This window comes from Larus michahellis, chromosome 1 (genome assembly GCF_964199755.1).
Source record: "Larus michahellis chromosome 1, bLarMic1.1, whole genome shotgun sequence".
In the NCBI taxonomy this organism is placed as follows: Eukaryota; Metazoa; Chordata; class Aves; order Charadriiformes; family Laridae; genus Larus; species Larus michahellis.
In genome coordinates, this window is record NC_133896.1 from 7,099,423 (window position 1) to 7,116,613 (window position 17,191).

Here is a 17,191-nt window from a genome sequence, read left to right on the forward strand (position 1 = left end):
AGCACCATTTCCATATCTGGCATTCCTCTCACTGTGCTCCAATATTTTGCATATAGGATGACATTCTGAAGGTAAATTTGGGTGAATTTGGGTAAAATTCTCCACTTTCGATGCACCTAAAAACCTGAACGCTGCCCTGAATTTTAAGCACCATTTCTTAGCCAGATTAGAGAGACATTTTTGGCTTTCTGCTTTTGCCCGCCTGCTCCTTCTTGCTGAGGAAAATGACAAACAGTAGTCAAAAGGAGAGGAAATTAACTCTCACATAAAATTAAATTAATAATCCCAAAGCATCCCTCATGTCCAGAACAGATACTGGGATGCTGAGGCAGCTGTATAAAAACGACAGAAATTCCCATTCAAAATGAATGACTTCTCAAATAAATTACAAAGAAAAATTAATATGAAACAAAAGTACTTCACAAGCTTTGCCCAAAGTTAAATGCATTTACATTTAAACCCTTTAGCTCTTTTCCATACGCGTTTGTGTATTATAAGCGCACACTCACACGCGCGCACACACACATACTTATACAGTGCATTAACAATGTCAGTCAAAAATAAAACTTGTAAATGTGTTACAGATTTTAGGCAGAAAGATCGTAACACAAGTTATTTAAACGTAAGGAACAACGACAGTATTAACCACATTGTATATATGATCTTATTGCTACGGCTACGTGCATCAGATCACTTTCAACAGCTTCAATGCAAGTCTAAGAACTCAACTAGCCTTCAGTGAAAGTCCGAAACATCTTTGAAATAGTGTATTTTTGAGACTCATGTGAGCTGTCTGCCTTCCAGAGAAGAACTGACGTGGACTACTACTAAGACAGGAACGTCTAACTGCTTTTGGTTCTTGCCATTTTATTAAGTATGGACAGATTCTCAGAGAAGCACGGATTCATGCATAGACAATCCATCATTTCTATTTCGATAGTGTTGGGCTTGCGCTGACGGGCTCGAATATTGGTATTGTGGTGAACCATGCTCTTCAAAGGTTGGTGAACTCCTGTATCTTATTGGACTATCCACAGAAACAGCAGGAAGACTATGGTCTTGAAAAGGCGTTGACTGAAAATGCTGATATTTCTGGAAATTATCCAAGTGGCCTTTGTTAACGTCTTGGCTCCAGGGCTGCCTGTAGGGTTCATGTCTGTAAATATACGCAGCATCTGGCCACTTTCTTTCTTCTGGTAAATAATCCACTGGAGGGATTATGAATTTGACACCTGTGGGGGACCTCGAGTTGCTGGTATAAGCATCAACAGGAGCTACTTCTATCTGACCAGGGGTTGATGAAAGAGGATTTTGGCGACTGGCAGGATAGGAATTCATTTGTAGTTTATCCGGAGAATAATCTACTGAAATAAAAGAACCATATGGCCTACCAGAAGGGCTGGTTCGATTCCCATGATAATGCAGAGGTACAGAACTTGTATTGCCTATACTGGAAACGTGCTTTGGAGAATTTCCATGGTAAGTAGGTGGATTACTATAACATGGCAGTGGCTGTTTTACATTCAGTCCATGAGGCGGTCCATCAGATTGTGATGAATATTTTGGAGATCTGGGTTGTGAATTGAAGGTGTAATTATTGGGTATTTTTAATGGAGTTGGTACTTTTTCAGTTTGCTTTCTCGGACTATTAGAATATGTTACGTGCCTAGGGCTCTGTGGATGAGCTCTTTCAAGCATCTCTTCAACAAGATTCTCATTCTCAACTTCTGGAACATTGTCATACTGAGACGCATTAGACCCTCGCTTACCTTCATCAGCATCCAAAACCCTCATCTTTTGCTTTACATTCAAAGGCTGTGTTTCTCCAGGACTTGGCGGTGGGCCCGAAACTGAATGGTTTATTGGCCTTCCTTTCACCTCTGCAGTAAGCTTCATTGTCTTTTCAATTATTTTGATATCAGATGGTTTATTCCACTTAGGTACAAATTCCCTTCTTGTATTTGAAGTTGCATTAGAATTTTGATTAGCAGCTGCATTATTATACTGTCTCGAGTTGTCTTGCTCTGTTGGCTGAGGCTTTCTTCTGGTATCTACCTCGTTCTTAGATATAGTACTTTGTGTGTCTATTGGTCGCGTCTTCTGCTGTTTTAAGGAAGGCTTCTTTTCCAGAGAATTAATTCTTTTTCGGTTATTTGGTGAATTTTCTGGTTCTTCTCCTGGGGATGGTCTCCTCTCTGTCCTTCTCGTGGTTTGTGTACCAGTGCTGTTCTGTCCATTAAGCATTGGAGTGGAGTTAAGCATAGCAGGCTGAGGTCCTAGTGGAATCTGCCCCAATGGCTTCTTTGGAAATTCATCTTCTTTACCTAAAACAAGAACAGTAATAACATAAATTCATCTTTGTGCAGAAGTCTTCTTTGATCTGTTGGTCATGCAAGCAAAAATAGCTGTGAACTCTATCACCTGGACCTCTCTCCAGGTCACCGTTCTGCTAAACGCCTCAAAGCTTTTTTTGTATACTGACATCGAACAAAGATTTTGTTTTGGCTGTCATCTCAACCAGTTTCTTTAGTCTTCCTTTCTACAGCTGATGCAGCCTTGCCAAGCTTTTGCTCTTCCATTACACTGATGCAAAAAAACATCTTCCTAGCTGACATTTTGGTGACAGTAGCTGCTCTGTATGTACCCCTCCTCACACTGTCCCAGTCACATTAAGTAAGCTTTCTCTACTTCAAAAATCCTTTCCAATATCCTTCTCCCAATCTATTGTCTTCCATTCAATTCATCTTTTAATGTTCACCTCGTGTAAGCTATACTATCAGCTCCTCACCAGCTTCCTACCAGACATCTTTGAACCTTCTCTCACTTCTTTTTTTGGGTGGAGCTCCTCACTAACATCTGCACAGTTAAATCCTTGCTCCCCCTCAACCCCTGTCTAGAAATTCTATCCTCACCATTAAAAAACTACAGTATAACTAAAAGGCTCTACACAGAATTGTATTTTTTTCAGTTCAGATTTTTATCAGTTATAGAACAATTGAAGCAGCTAATACTGTTACTGGCTACATCATGGTTTCAATTGAGCATTCAATGAACAAGTTTTGCTGAACACAAGGACATCATTTACAGAACTAGGATACGAATGGAAAGTTCTCCCAGACTGGAGCTCAACACATCACAACAGCCAGTGGTAAACATCAGTTATGTGGGGACCCAGAACAATCCACATTGTCACTACAGAAAGAATAAAGAAGTATTTCATTGCTTGATGCTGCTCATAGAACAACTTACATCGACTTTTCCACTGCAGTCTTCCTGCTTAGCAGTCAACGCCCTTCATATTCTCAGTCTGTTATCACAGACACTTGCATATAACTTATTTAATTGTGTAACACATTACTTCCCCATTATAAGCAGAAAAGGTCACATACTTCTCATTAAATATATTAATATAAATTTAATTTATTTGATGTTCAGTATTTCCCCCAAAATAAAAAAAAACTTTTGAAGTCAGCATAACCAAACAAATCCTACTCACTCTGTATCTATTTATTAAGCAAAAGCTCTGTTGTACGGAGGAAAAAAAAGGAAATGGCTTCCCTTGCTTAAACGTTACGCAAAATGAATTATAGAAAATGGCTGTCAGTAAAATAATTTTGTTTAATCCCTGCTTCTTCCTAAAACACGAAATGTAGAATCATTTTCCACCATCAAAGATCATAAAGTTAGCACCTTACTCTTTCCAGCTATTTGGAACTCAAATTTGTTCTATGTGTCTATATGGGTTCACAGGAGCGAATACACACGAATGTCTCTATCCCTGATGCGAGTGCTGTGGTTACAAGCGAGCTACATTCATTTCTACAGCCAATAGTTCAAGTTCAGTCTTTGCTGACTGGCTCATGATAGAGACACACAGAGGAAAGCCAGCAGCCAAGGTCGGTATTATTTATTATAACAGCAAAACAAACTACCGTCACAGATCAGTTGCTATATAAACTAAACAAAAACTTACAGTTTGTGCCAGCTAGGACGTAGCAGAAGGACAGCAGAGAAGAATACAATGATGACATGTGTCATGACAAGATAACTAAACGAAAAGTACTTAACAAAACCAGTCTGGTCGTGCCAAAGAATTAAATTAGCCTTTTCTTGATTTTCATACCAGGCCAAAGGTCATATGGAAACCTACCCTTTCCTGTAGAAATAAACGACTTCAGAAACCTCAGCTTACATATAATAAACGCTGCCTACCCAGGCTTTCTGTAGAAAAACCTCCACTCTTATTTTTCCCTAGCTGTCCTCTGCTCAATTGTGATCATACAATTATTTAGCTACACAAACCTATGCTCTTACACTGAAGGTACTCATTGTCCACCTCGCTACACCTTGGCAAAGGAAGATATTCACGCTGAGCCCTCTCTCCAGTTGCTTGTCCCCAAATGGGAGATTCCACACGTTAAATCGTCTTACAGGACTATATACCTTGCACGCTGTACTTTGTGATGGAGAACATCTACATAAATGGTTGCAAGACAAAACAGCAGGTTACATGGTGGAGCAGGCTCTCAACATTAGCCACTCCAATGAGTGGCTCTTGGAATCACAAGCCCCGTGGTTTGTCCCCTCTCACTGCAGGGCCCCATGATTCTCAAATCAGGCTAAAATCTGGAGGAGGGATTTGCAGACTTCCATTTCCCGGCAGCACGCCATTGGAAGAACAGATGAGGGGACAGAGGAATGAGTTGCATGGATGCTGTAGATGGATGATTTAACCGCTCTGCGATACACTGTCTGCTGCACCAGCCTCTTCAAAATTGTTCTTTATTCTTTAGGAACAGGAGTTCACTTTCTGAACTTGCTTCAGTTTGGCAAAAGACATTTGTACCATTTAATTCCATTTGCATCCTCACACAGTGTCAGGCAAAGCTGAAGATCTTGTCTTTTAAATAAAAGTGAATTTTGTCCACATTAAGTATTCCTGATATATTACAGCGCTTTCAATCTTACTAATTTTGAATGTTAAAATAGCATGAAATCTGAATTAGGAAACAATACTCAAAGTACATACCAAAAACTTGTCATCTAAATAATAAATACAGAACTAGTCTTCATATGCTGTTAATCCATTTATAACCTCCAGGTGATCCACAGTAGTTATGGGATAGAATAACAAAATGTGTCCTTGACACGTGTAAATTATTTAATTTCTGTCCTTGCACGCAATAAGTGTTTTAGAAAAATGATTTATTTTTTTCCTTGCTTGAAATTTAGTTATTCGTGCTTTATAAAAAAAACCCTGAAGACAAGTTCCTCTAGTAGCTGCAGTGCTTCCTTCATTTGTACAAAGATGTTTAAGGCATGAACTGGTTTCCTTTCTTCCAGCTTTTACTCTTTAAGAAATGCATCCAGAGCAATACCAGAGCCTTTGAAATATACTTGGTTGTACAATAAAGGTGGGGTTTGTGTGAGTTTTTTTGTTTTTTAATTTCACACACTTAAGGTTCCTTAATTACCATTAAGCTCTAATAAAACCCAAGTGAGAATACCGCAGACATTTTTTTTGAATTCTATCTAGACTGCTTTGAAGATCCCTTTCTGTCATCTTTCCTTCACATTTCAGAGTAAAAGAACACACTACAACTAGGTATTTGTGGGCTGCGCTGTCTAGATGGTGTGTGCTATAACATGAATTACAGCTGCAAATCCAGTACCAGAGAAGTCTTACTAGGTCTGTTGTGAAACTGCTGAAACTCGACATTAATTCACATACCGAGTAACGAGCAAAGTGTTCCAAGACAATAGCTCATTTAGAAGAAAACCTCCACATTCTAACAGCACGATACCATGTTTCTAGGCTGGTAATACCAGAGCTCAGTGCTTTCAGGGAAAACAAAAATATGGAACAATGAGTACATGTGGAAGGAGGATCAGTGGGGAAAAGAAACACGGCTTTAAATCTTAGCCACGGGGCTTCCACAGAACTTGGTTTAACTTGACCTCAGATAGAAAAAACCAACACAGCTTGCTTAATCAACCACATCTGCAGATGAAACTTGCCACATGGCTAGAGGCACTTGATTCAGTAATCGACGCTACGAAGCACAGGCCTTGTTCTGGTTCAAAAGCCATTCGGGTCCATCACCTCCTGCCATACAAAGCATTGGAAGAAAAGGTGTTGTAGAAGGACCTACGATGCTGCAGCACAAAGACATCCTGCAAACCAGCCACCTTCTAAAGGAAAACCCATTTGTTTTATACGGCAAAAGAGATATTTAATTCTAATTTAAGTATACAGATCATACATACATATAAATACATACACACACAGAGCTGTCATGTCTAGTTGAACAACCAAGTACTTTAAAAACAAATAAAAACTCCTGAAATCCACAAAAAGTCCACAAAATTAAACAAGTAGAGGATAACCCAATCTATCACCATGCATATGAATACAACGAGACATTCCTCAAATGCACAAAATAGCATGCAAACTATGTCTGTGAATGCTTTAAGCAGACCACTATCGGCAAGAATAGCAAGAAATCCATGATGCTGCATGCTGGCAAGAAAGAAAGAAAAAAGGTAATAAAAGTAAAAAACTGAGGAAAAGAAACCACAATGCAAAGGCAAACAAAAGAAACCAAGTCACAACAAACATCTCTACCATTAAGAGGCACATAAATAGCTCGGCAGAGAGGCATGCAAAAGCACCAGTTCTTCTTACAAGCCGCATATCTTTTATCTACCAATTTTCCACTCCAAATCTACCTAAAGCCTCACACGCAGCTCTCAACCATCATCTCTTCTACTTCAACTAAACTCACTCTTCAGACGCCTCAGATCTGAGCATGCAGAAATTTTATTTGGATGTTTTCAAGGACATTCAATTGAAAATCTGTTTGTGCTCTTGATCCGAAGTCTGAGTTAATTCACTTTCTGGACACACCTGTCTGAGGAACGGAGAAACTTCTGAATTCTACGAGAAATCTTTCTGGGACAAGTGCTTTTCTACACAGCCCGTGATGTTTACGTACAAGGTTTAAAAACATTTTAAAAGTAGAAGTTAAGACAAGCTGTCCAGTTCAGCTGTGATTGTTTGGGCAGAGATCTCTGCAATCATCGAATGTGCCATTGTTTTCTGAAGCGAACCGGGCAATCGGATTTTTCCCAGCTGGCCAGTATTCACATGAGATGCAGAATTGGGTATCTCATCTTTCTCTCCCCATCTTCCTTCAACACAACGGGTTCCTAGACAGAGTTTAGTTACTGGCTTTTCCCAAAGACAAACTTAATAGCTTATATCGGAATTTAAAGAGCTGGGACAATAGAAAGGAGGCGATTCAGTCGGCTTGTATGCAGTATAGCATAAAATAAGCAAACAACAAAGAAAACGGGGGGAAAAATGGGTGAGGAAGGAGAGAAATGGAAGTAGAGGGAGACGACTTAAAGCAAAACAAGAACAATCAGGTGCTTGTTTGCTGCTGGTAAACATATTACCTGACAGGAAAAAGGAGCAAAGCAAATATGAACAGATCTGACTGTTCCCAAAAAGATAAGAAATTCAAGTCATATTAAAGAAAGTTTTAGCCTACTGACTTCTTCCTGCTCTAACAAGTCTTGGTCACCACCCAGTGGAAGTCGATCACAACTACAAGACTTTTAGAGATAATTGCTTCAGGAGGCACTAACAGCCTCATGCATTGAACAGCAGACATATAATTGGAGTAAAGTGCTTTAAGTGCTCTCTCCGGTGACTAACGGTCTGGTCCTTAATTTCAGCACCAGAACACATGCACTTTGACTGCTCTAACACAATGTTCAGGGATGGTAATGGTCATAAAAACAACTCTTAAAATGACATCTTGATATTTTGTGTTTATTTTCCATCAGTGACGTCCCAACTTACTTCTTCAGTTTACAAGTCCAAGAGAATTTTTGAAGGAATTTAAGTGCCTGCACTAGAAGCTCGAGCCGCTGTCTGAAAGTCAACCTCTGCTCCTCCTCCTCTACACGCCATCATCAGCAAAGGAGTCACTAACCTGAAACCTTGTCTGACAGCTTGAAGGTAGAACAAAATCCACTGTTTGCCTTTCTGCTGCTATGTCACTTTTGTAGTACCGACAGTAAGGAAAACTTACTTTATAAACAACTGCATGTAGATATACAATAGAAATATTAACAAATTTGGTCATCAATCAGAGGGATCCAGGGGGCCAGCTGTAAGCTGCCTTTGCAAACAAAAATATTTCTAAAATTAACCACTTTGCTTTACATTCCTAATTCCACATTTCTTCCAAAAAACATACTTCCTTGAAAAGTCATTTTAAAATAGGAATATGAACAATGACCATAACTATCTGGATCATGTTTTTAAAAAGCATGCAAGTTTTAAACAGCAAACATTTTTAAACAATGCAAAGCCAACGTCTAAACCTGCTGAGAAGAATATACTAATTATATTAGTATAATTCCATATATTAATTTCCTCCATAACATTGCAAATTAGTTGTATCACACAAGAAACAAGGCAGAAAAATCAGTTGATTAAAATATGAAGTGCATCGTATGAAATAGCTACTTGTGTATTCTTCGAGCACAAGTGAAAAATCCAAAATTCTTCTGAAACAAAACACAACCAAAAGAGAGACACCATCAGAAACAGCAAAGTCAGGCTGACTTCCATATTTCTACTGGGCTGTCAAAAGGAGCATTAAGAGCAGAGAAGAGACATTATTTAACAGATTATCAGCCTAGTATATACTTCTGCACTGGCACTGATGAGTATTTAGACAGTTATTTGAATAAAAGTTATTGACAGTAAATTTAATAAAATATACCTTTAAAGATAAATAGCAGATAAACATTTAAAAATTCACGGTAAATGCAAGATTCAAACTTTGCTAGTTTTCCCTGAACGCAGAAAAGGCTGGGAGAACTAGAAGAACTGAGTCAGAATTTAAAGCTGGTGTTACCGTGCACAAATACAGTTAAGATGATCACAAGGACACGGGCAGATTCCAAATTTGCCAATGCTGCTTTCAAATTAAGGTACAAGACCTTTATCGCTAATTTGAGGCCTCCTCAGCTGCTGTAACATCTATTAAACTTTCAGTCATAAAAAAAAAAATCCAACCCAGGATCCTTCTGCCCTCCCTTTTCAGGACGCTTTATATCAAAATGCAGGTAAGAAATTGCCTCAAGAGCAGATCTGAGAGCCTTCAGCCTTAAAGGTGGGCCTGGCTGACTTGTTTATGAAGCACTAGATTAATAAACTATTTTCAGCCACATACTTTTAAGTGGAATATGAAACTTTCACTGGTAAGCACTTTTGTTTATTACAATCAGACACTATACAATATATATGCATTAATATATAAACATGGTTTATTAAGCGTTGCATTATTTATGTCGGATATTCTATCCATATCTTGTGAGCATTTGAAGAATTTTGCTGCTGTTGTAAGAAACAGCCAACGCAAGAATCTGCATGAAGAAATTCTGGCAATCAATGGCATATATCCATACACCATTAGGTTGGGGGCTGACCTGCTGGAGAGCAGCTCTGCAGAGAGAGACCTGGGAGTCCTGGTGGGCAACAAGCTGACCATGAGGCAGCAATGTGCCCTGGTGGCCAAAAAGGCCAATGGCATCCTGGGGTGCATTAAAAAGAGCGTGGCCAGCAGGTCGAGGGAGGTCATCCTCCCCCTTTACTCTGCCCTGGTGAGGCCACATCTGGAGTACTGTGTCCAGTTCTGGGCTCCCCGGTTCAAGAAGGACAGGGAACTGCTGGAGAGAGTCCAGCGGAAGGCTATAAAGGCGATCAATGGACTGAAGCATCTCTCTTATGAGGAAAGGCTGAGAGACCTGGGGCTGTTTAGCCTGGAGAAGAGAAGACTGAGAGGGGATCTCATCAATGCTTACAAATGTCTAAAGGGCAGGTGTCAAGAAGATGGGGCCAGACTCTTTCCAGTGGTGCCCGGTGACAGGACAAGGGGCAATGGGCACAAACAGGAACACGGGAAGTTCCATCTAAACATGAGGAGGAACTTCTTTACTTTGAGGGTGGCAGAGCACTGGCACAGGCTGCCCAGAGAGGTGGTGGAGTCTCCTTCTCTGGAGACATTCAAAACCTTCGTGGGTGCGTTCCTGTCCAGCCTGCTCTGGGTGAACCTGCTTTGGCAGGGGGTTGGACTAGGTGATCTCCAAAGGTCCCTTCCAACCCCTATAATTCTGTGATACCATTCACTATGCCCTAGACATAGAATCATAGAATCATCTAGGTTGGAAGGGACCATTAAGATCATCATATCCTCAAATTAAGGCAGAGTTTGTCCACTCTGCATCAGATCTGTCTCCTTGAGAAGATGTAAAGAGGAGTCATACAGATTTAGATGAGTGTGCTGTTCAAGAACCTGCCGTGGTATGGACACCCTTCATAATGTTCCAGGAAATCCAGAAAATACCAATTGACTTTTCTATGAAATTTGCTTGAGGATATGCCAGAGAAGAAATACCTTAAAGGACAGTTTCTACCGTACAGCTGTCACAGCCTGCCTCTCCGAGGCCTGAATAACCAAGCGGCTTGCCAATAAAAGTGCACTTTTCTGTACAGTTTATTGTCTCCATAGAGCCACTGGAACATGGATGCCTACCTTGGGTTTTGAGAACAGCTCTTAAATTGCAAGCCATCCTCGGAGGATGTAGTTGCCAAGTACAGGCTATCCCATACTGGCCAGCAGTTAGACTAGAAACTACCACAAAGAGCAATGAAAATCCACAGTCTGCTTTATGCAAAATAACCCTAGTATTGGCAAAAGCATTTCACTGACATCCAAAATTAGCACGATCACCTTAACGTCACCTTCTGGCTGAGCATTTTAAGGGTTTTATCAGTGAGAAAGTGTTAAACAAAGTCCCTTCCTTCCTCTCTGCTCTGAAGGGAACAAGTTGCTCCTTAATTCAGTGGGAAAAGCCATGGAGGAAGCAAGCCAGAGAAATCTACATCAGGCATAAGCAGACATCCACTTTAAAGTAACACAAAAGTTATTACCTTTTTTAATATCCTACCGCAGCTTACCCTACTAGGGCAGGAAAATCTATACAGCCTCACAAAGGATGCCAGATGGAAAATTCCACTGAGCTTAATTAGCTCACTGCTATTCCTGGATCGCTGATACTGATGCAACTGTAAGATGGAGATTTTTTTCTTTTTCCTAACATGCATTTTTACATTAGTTCTTAAAAGTCTAATTGTTGCTCAATGAAAATAAGAAAAAAGTACAAGATAGGAAGAAGTGCTTTGATTTCAGCTGAGAAAGTTAAAATGAACACTATTTTCTCAGGTTACGGTGGATACTTCAATGAACAGTCTGGTATTGTTTGTGTGTATTACTACATGACATATAATGGTTTTGTAAGTTTTACATGAAATTAGGAGAAAAATAGTAAAAAGAGACTGAAGGTAGTATAAATAGTAGAGTCAGACACGTGAGCAAAGATGAATGTCTAGAGAATGCTGAGAACCTGTAGAAAAATATTATTGCCTGAAGACAGTGATTAGCAAAACCAAAATGAACATTAGAGGAGGAAAAGGAAAAAAAAAAATAAATCAAAGGCTTCTGAAATTCATGAGAAGAACAAATGAGGCATCCTCACTCAACTACAGATAACAGCAGACAATCAGCTAGATTCCCCAGGATTAGGATGAAGGCATTTTATATTTAGTTTGTGAAAGGTTAAGTAATGTTCCCATTTACCCCTGGCAAAAATATACCACAGAGAGGCTTTTCCAGGCTACTTTGAAATTAAAAAGAAAAAAGCTTAATTCCTCATCCAGCACCAAAACATACTGGACTTCAGCTTTGCTTTTCCTATTTTACTATTAAACCCCCCTCATTCACGCTGGGAGGGGTGAAGGCATTCTATTGTCATTGATGTTGCTTTAGCTATCCACAAGAGAGAACCAATATGGCTCAAAACAATTACAATCCTGGCAGGTACTCCTATCAGAAGTTATATTTAAGTGTACAAACTATGAAACCAAACAACTTGCATTCCGTTACCAAACTGTCTCGGCAAGAAGATATATTTGCTACCCTTTGCTGTTGGTCATAGAATCTTCATGGTTGGAAAGGACCTTTGAGATCATCAAGTCCAACCATACACACAGAAAAAAACCAAACAACACAAAACAAAAAAAACCCAACCCAAACCAAAAAACACAACAACGTACAATCTCTGCCCTTCAGAGCATTCCCTGAAGTGCCAGATCTAGACATTTCTTAAACACCTCTAGGGATGGTGACTCAACCACCTCCCTGGGCAGGCTGTTCCAGTGCCTGACCACTCTTGCAGTAAAGTCATTCTTCCTAATATCTAATCTAAACCTCCCCTGCCACAACTTCAGACCATTTCCTCTGGTCCTGTCATTATTCACCTGGGAGAAGAGGCCAACACCCACCTCTCTCCAACCTCCTTTCAGGTAGCTGTAGAGGGCCATGAGGTCTCCCCTCAGCCTCCTCTTCTCCAAGCTAAACATGCCCAGCTCCCTCAGCCTCTCCTCATATGACTTGGTCTCCAGACCATATGAGGAGAGGCTTGGCCTCCACAAGAAGACTCCTTGTGTCTCACACTTTCTGTTACTGCATTGCAAGGTGGATGGCTCTTATGTCACCTAAAGCCCCCTTTAATTTTCTGTGAAAATCCAGAGTACTCTCAAACGAAACTTCACTTGACGGCATTTTGCATTCTCCCAAAAGAAGAGCCTTAAAACATGAATAAGTCAGGACCAGTCTTTCTGCCTTAATTTTTCTTTTCCACCAAGAAAATTTCCAGTAAATTCTGTATTTTCTGCAGAAACTCTCAACGCAAGTTACATGCACATGATTTTCTAGGCTGGAAGATACATTAACTCCATACTGTAGCAAACTGCAAAAATCTTTCCCAACTCTTAAGGTACCACAGTTCCACAGAAGTGGAAACTTTTCACTGCTGAAATTTACTTTACCACATCCATGAAAAATCCACCCATCTATCTTCCTTTAACGTGATGGAGTGGAATTGATGCTAAAAGACAAAGTTGCTCATTGACGTATTTGCTCACATCTGGTCACCATGACCAAGCATCAGCCGCGACAAGTTGTCTGGCAAAGCACAGAGCTGAAGAGTAGGGCTGGAAAGAGCTTTGAAGAACAACTGAATCCCAAGCTTGTGGAAAAAGGATGGAGAGAAGGCAGGATGGGAGGGCTGTCATTAGGAAGGGGAGGAAGCAGCACACGCTGTAACGTGAGAACTGCAGACTCACAGAGCACCGTCTGTAGATGAGAAGGACCAAGAAGACTGAGCGGATAAGACAAGAGCAGGAATTAGACTTAGACCTATTAGCAATATGGTTTAGTGATGGTTTTTGTTGATGGTTGGACTAGATGATCTGAAAGGTCCCTTCCAACCTAGGCAATTCTATGATTCCATGGGAGAAAGCGTGCTGGAGAGATCACGGAATCACGGAATCTTCAGAGTTGGAAGGGACCTCTAGAGATCATCTAGTCCAACTCCCCTGCTAGAGCAGGATTGCCTAAAGCACATCCCTCAGGGCTGCATCCAGGCGGGTCTTGAAAATCTCCAGAGAAGGGGACTCCACAACCTCCCTGGGCAGCCTGGTCCAGTGCTCTGTCACCCTCACCGTAAAGAAGTTTTTCTGTGTATTTGAACGGAACTTCCTATGTTCCAACTTGTGCCCATTGCCCCTTGTCCTGTCGCTGGGAACCATTGAAAAGAGCCTGGCTCCGTCCTCCTTAAACCCACCCTTTAGGTACTTGTAAACATTAATCAGGTCCCCCCTCAACCTTCTCTTCTCCAGGCTAAAGAGTCCCAGCTCTCTCAGCCTTTCCTCATAAGGGAGGTGCTCCAGTCCCATAATCATCTTGGTTGCCCTACGCTGGACTCGCTCCAGTAGTTCCCTGTCCCTCTTGAACTGGGGAGCCCAAAACTGGACACAGTACTCCAGTTGTGGCCTCACCAGTGCAGAGTAGAGGGGGAGAATGACCTCCCTCGACCTACTGGCCACAATCTTCCCTATGCAGCCCAGGATGCCATTGGCCTTCTTGGCGACAAGGGCACACTGCTGGCTCATGGATAATTTGCTGTCTACCAGGACCCCCAGGTCCTTCTCCTCAGAGCTGCTTCCCAGCATGTCCGCCCCTAACATATACTGGTGTTTGGCATTCTTCCTTCCCAGGTGCAGGACCCTACACTTGCTTTTGTTGAACCTCATTAGGTTCTTCTCTGCCCAGCTCTCCAGCCTGTCCAGGTCACGCTGGATGGCAGCACGGCCCTCTGGAGTGTCGGCCACCCCTCCCAGCTTGGTATCATCAGCAAACTTGCTGAGGATACACTCTGTCCCCTCATCTAGGTCATTAATGAATATATTGAACAAAATTGGTCCAAGTATTGACCCCTGAGGGACACCACTCGTTACAGGCCTCCAACTGGACTCTGTGCCGCTGATCACAACCCTCTGAGTTCTGTCACTCAGCCAGCTCTCGATCCACCTCACTGTCACCTCGTCTAGCCCATACTTCCTCAGCTTCCTAATGAGGATGTTATGGCAGACAGTGTCAAAAGCCTTGCTAAGGTCAAGGTAGATGACATCTACGGCTCTCCCCTCATCCAGCCAACCCGTTATAACATCATAGAAAGCTATCAGATTGGTCAGGTATGATTTGCCCTTGGTAAATCCATGCTGACCACTTCCAATAACTTCCTGTTCCTCTATGTGTTTGGAGACGACATCCAGAATGAGTCGCTCCATTACCTTCCCAGGGACAGAGGTGAGACTAACCGGCCTGTAGGTCCCTGGGTCCTCCTTCTTGCCTTTTTTGAAGATTGGAGTGATGTCAGCCTTCCTCCAGTCCTCAGGCACCTCTCCTGTTCCCCATGACCTTGCAAAGACAATGGAGAGTGGTCTAGCGATAACATCTGCCAGCTCTCTCAGCACTCGCGGGTGCATCCCGTCAGGGCCCATGGATTTATGAATGTCCAGCTTGGCCAAGTGGTCTCTGACCCGGTCCTCCTAACTAAGGGAAAATCATCCTCTCTCCAGACCTTCCCCCTTGCCTCCAGGGTATGGGATGTGTGAGGGACGGCTTTATCAGTGAAGACCGAAGAAAAGGAGGCATTCAGTAACTCTGCCTTCTCTGTGTCTTCCACCACTAGGGCACCCGTCTCATTCATCAGTGGACCTATATTTTCCCTAGTTTTCCTTTTTCTGTTGATATACTGGAAAAATCTCTTCTTGTTATCTTTAACTGCAGTGGCCAAGCTGAGTTCTGATTGAGCTTTGGCCCTTCTAATCTTCCCCCTGCATAGCTTTGTCATATCTTGATAATCCTCATAAGTTGCTAAGCCCCTTTTCCAGAGAATGTAAGCCTTCCTTTTTTTCCTGAGGTCCAGCCAAAGCTCTCTATTTAGCCAGGCTGGCCTTCTTCCCCGTCGGCTCGTCTTTTGGGACATGGGGATGGCCTTCTCCTGTGCTTCTAAGAGCACCTGCTTGAAGTATGACCAGCTTTCCTGGGCACCTTTGCTCTTCAAAACTGCCTCCCAAGGGACACTCTCAACCATGCTCCTAAACAGGCTAAAGTCTGCCCTTCAGAAATCCAAGGTGGCAGTTTTGCTGGCTCTCCGCCTCCCTTCACCAAGAATTGAAAACTCTATCATTTCATGGTCACTCTGCCCAAGACGACCTCCAACCTTTACATCCTTTACAGATGTTACAGAAAGTCAGAAGGAGGGCAAAACACAGGAACAGGGAGCCAGAGAAATGGGAAACTCTGACAAGAAGCCAACAGCCCAATACTGCGTGCAATAAATAAGGTCTACACAAACTGAAAAATGAAGTTCATTAATGAAAGGGCTTCAGGAACAAATTATCGCAATACTACATAGGCAACCTTTATTCTGACACTTCTTATCTTCTAAAAGCTAACCATAGCAACTTAATAAAAGTATTTTAAGGTAATTTCTGCCGTATTTTTAAACTTTTTTAAAAAAACATATATTCTTTCTCACGTAATATTTTACAATTATCAAGAATTAAAAATAAAGGTCTCTGAATAATCACAAGAAAAAAATCTAATTAAAGATTGTGGAGGTAGGGATAGAAAAGATAATAGAATCTCAATACAGGAAGCAGAAACCCTCTACACGTTTCATAAGAAACAATCATCTCCACTCTGCAACCAAAAAGCACAAACACAAAGGCTGAGAAAAAAATGAAGAAAATAATTCAGTTAAACACCCAGAAGGTCTATCATCTGCAAACAATTAAAAATCTGGATTTGACTAACAGAAGAAACTATTTGACCTGAAGTTTGTTCCATACCTAATCGAGCTACAAAACACTCTGGATCCTCAGACAACACTGTTGCTTCAAATAACTTGAAATCTTGGTATTTAATCTTCGATCTTAAAGATTTTCTAAATCCAAGTTAATAAAATTATCAGAGCATGGGATGTTTTAAAGTCCTTTCCTATTAGCTTGCAACCAGTAAGCAAAACACACACAAAAAAGAACAAACTCAGGAAATGAAGGGTGTTGATTTTAAACTGCAAAATATTTTGGACAGAAAAAACCCCAACAACTAGGTAGTGAAGAAGACAAATATTTGCGTCATTTTTAACAGCATCAATTAACACTTTAAAACTAGACAATATGTGAATAGCTCCAAATATCTAAATCTGCATGTGTACAAGTTTCTTACCAGCTGCCGGTAAATCCAGCTTTGCTCGTTTCAATTCTGATATAGAATTTTGGAGCTGGTCTATTACAAAGTCATCTTCATAGAAGAAATCCTTGGCTAAAGACTCTTGCAGAAATTCTACAAGCTCTTCCATTTGCAACTTCATCAGGTGCTCTATATAAGAAGAAAATATTATACATAGAAATATCTTGATAATGAACATTAAACTTGGAAAATGTACTTAAGACACAATTACTTTTGTTTTCAAAGCAGAATGAAAATGCCTTATTAATTAAGTAGGTAACAGAACTCTACACTAGAAATCTATAGAACGCATTAAAAATTCACTTGCAAATCAGCATGGGAATCCTTTTTACTTATCATTCTCTACTTAGGACAATGGTTTACAAGAAGGGGCATACTCAGAAAACTAACTACAAGTCACCCTCCTTCAGCTCTTTATTTTTCAGCTCATACCCGCAACTTAAAAAACA

General features: G+C 41.0%; 1 protein-coding gene across 5 annotated transcripts in view; it reads right to left on the bottom strand.

The window, feature by feature from the left end:
- Nucleotides 1–735: 735 nt before the first annotated feature.
- Nucleotides 736–17,191, bottom strand: part of USP6NL (USP6 N-terminal like) — a 128,232-nt gene continuing 111,776 nt past the window's right edge. For 4 of the 5 annotated variants that reach the window (XM_074573277.1, XM_074573278.1, XM_074573274.1 and 1 more), the window contains 2 exons: nucleotides 16,719–16,871; nucleotides 736–2,324 (listed from right to left, as the gene is read on the bottom strand). In XM_074573277.1, coding sequence (XP_074429378.1) covers nucleotides 889–2,324; nucleotides 16,719–16,871 — 1,589 coding nt within the window. In that variant the 3' untranslated portion in view covers nucleotides 736–888. Of the gene's footprint in view, nucleotides 2,325–6,103; nucleotides 6,193–7,751; nucleotides 7,757–8,539; nucleotides 8,581–16,718; nucleotides 16,872–17,191 lie in introns of all 5 variants that reach the window. The other variant, XM_074573279.1, reaches the window with a different exon arrangement.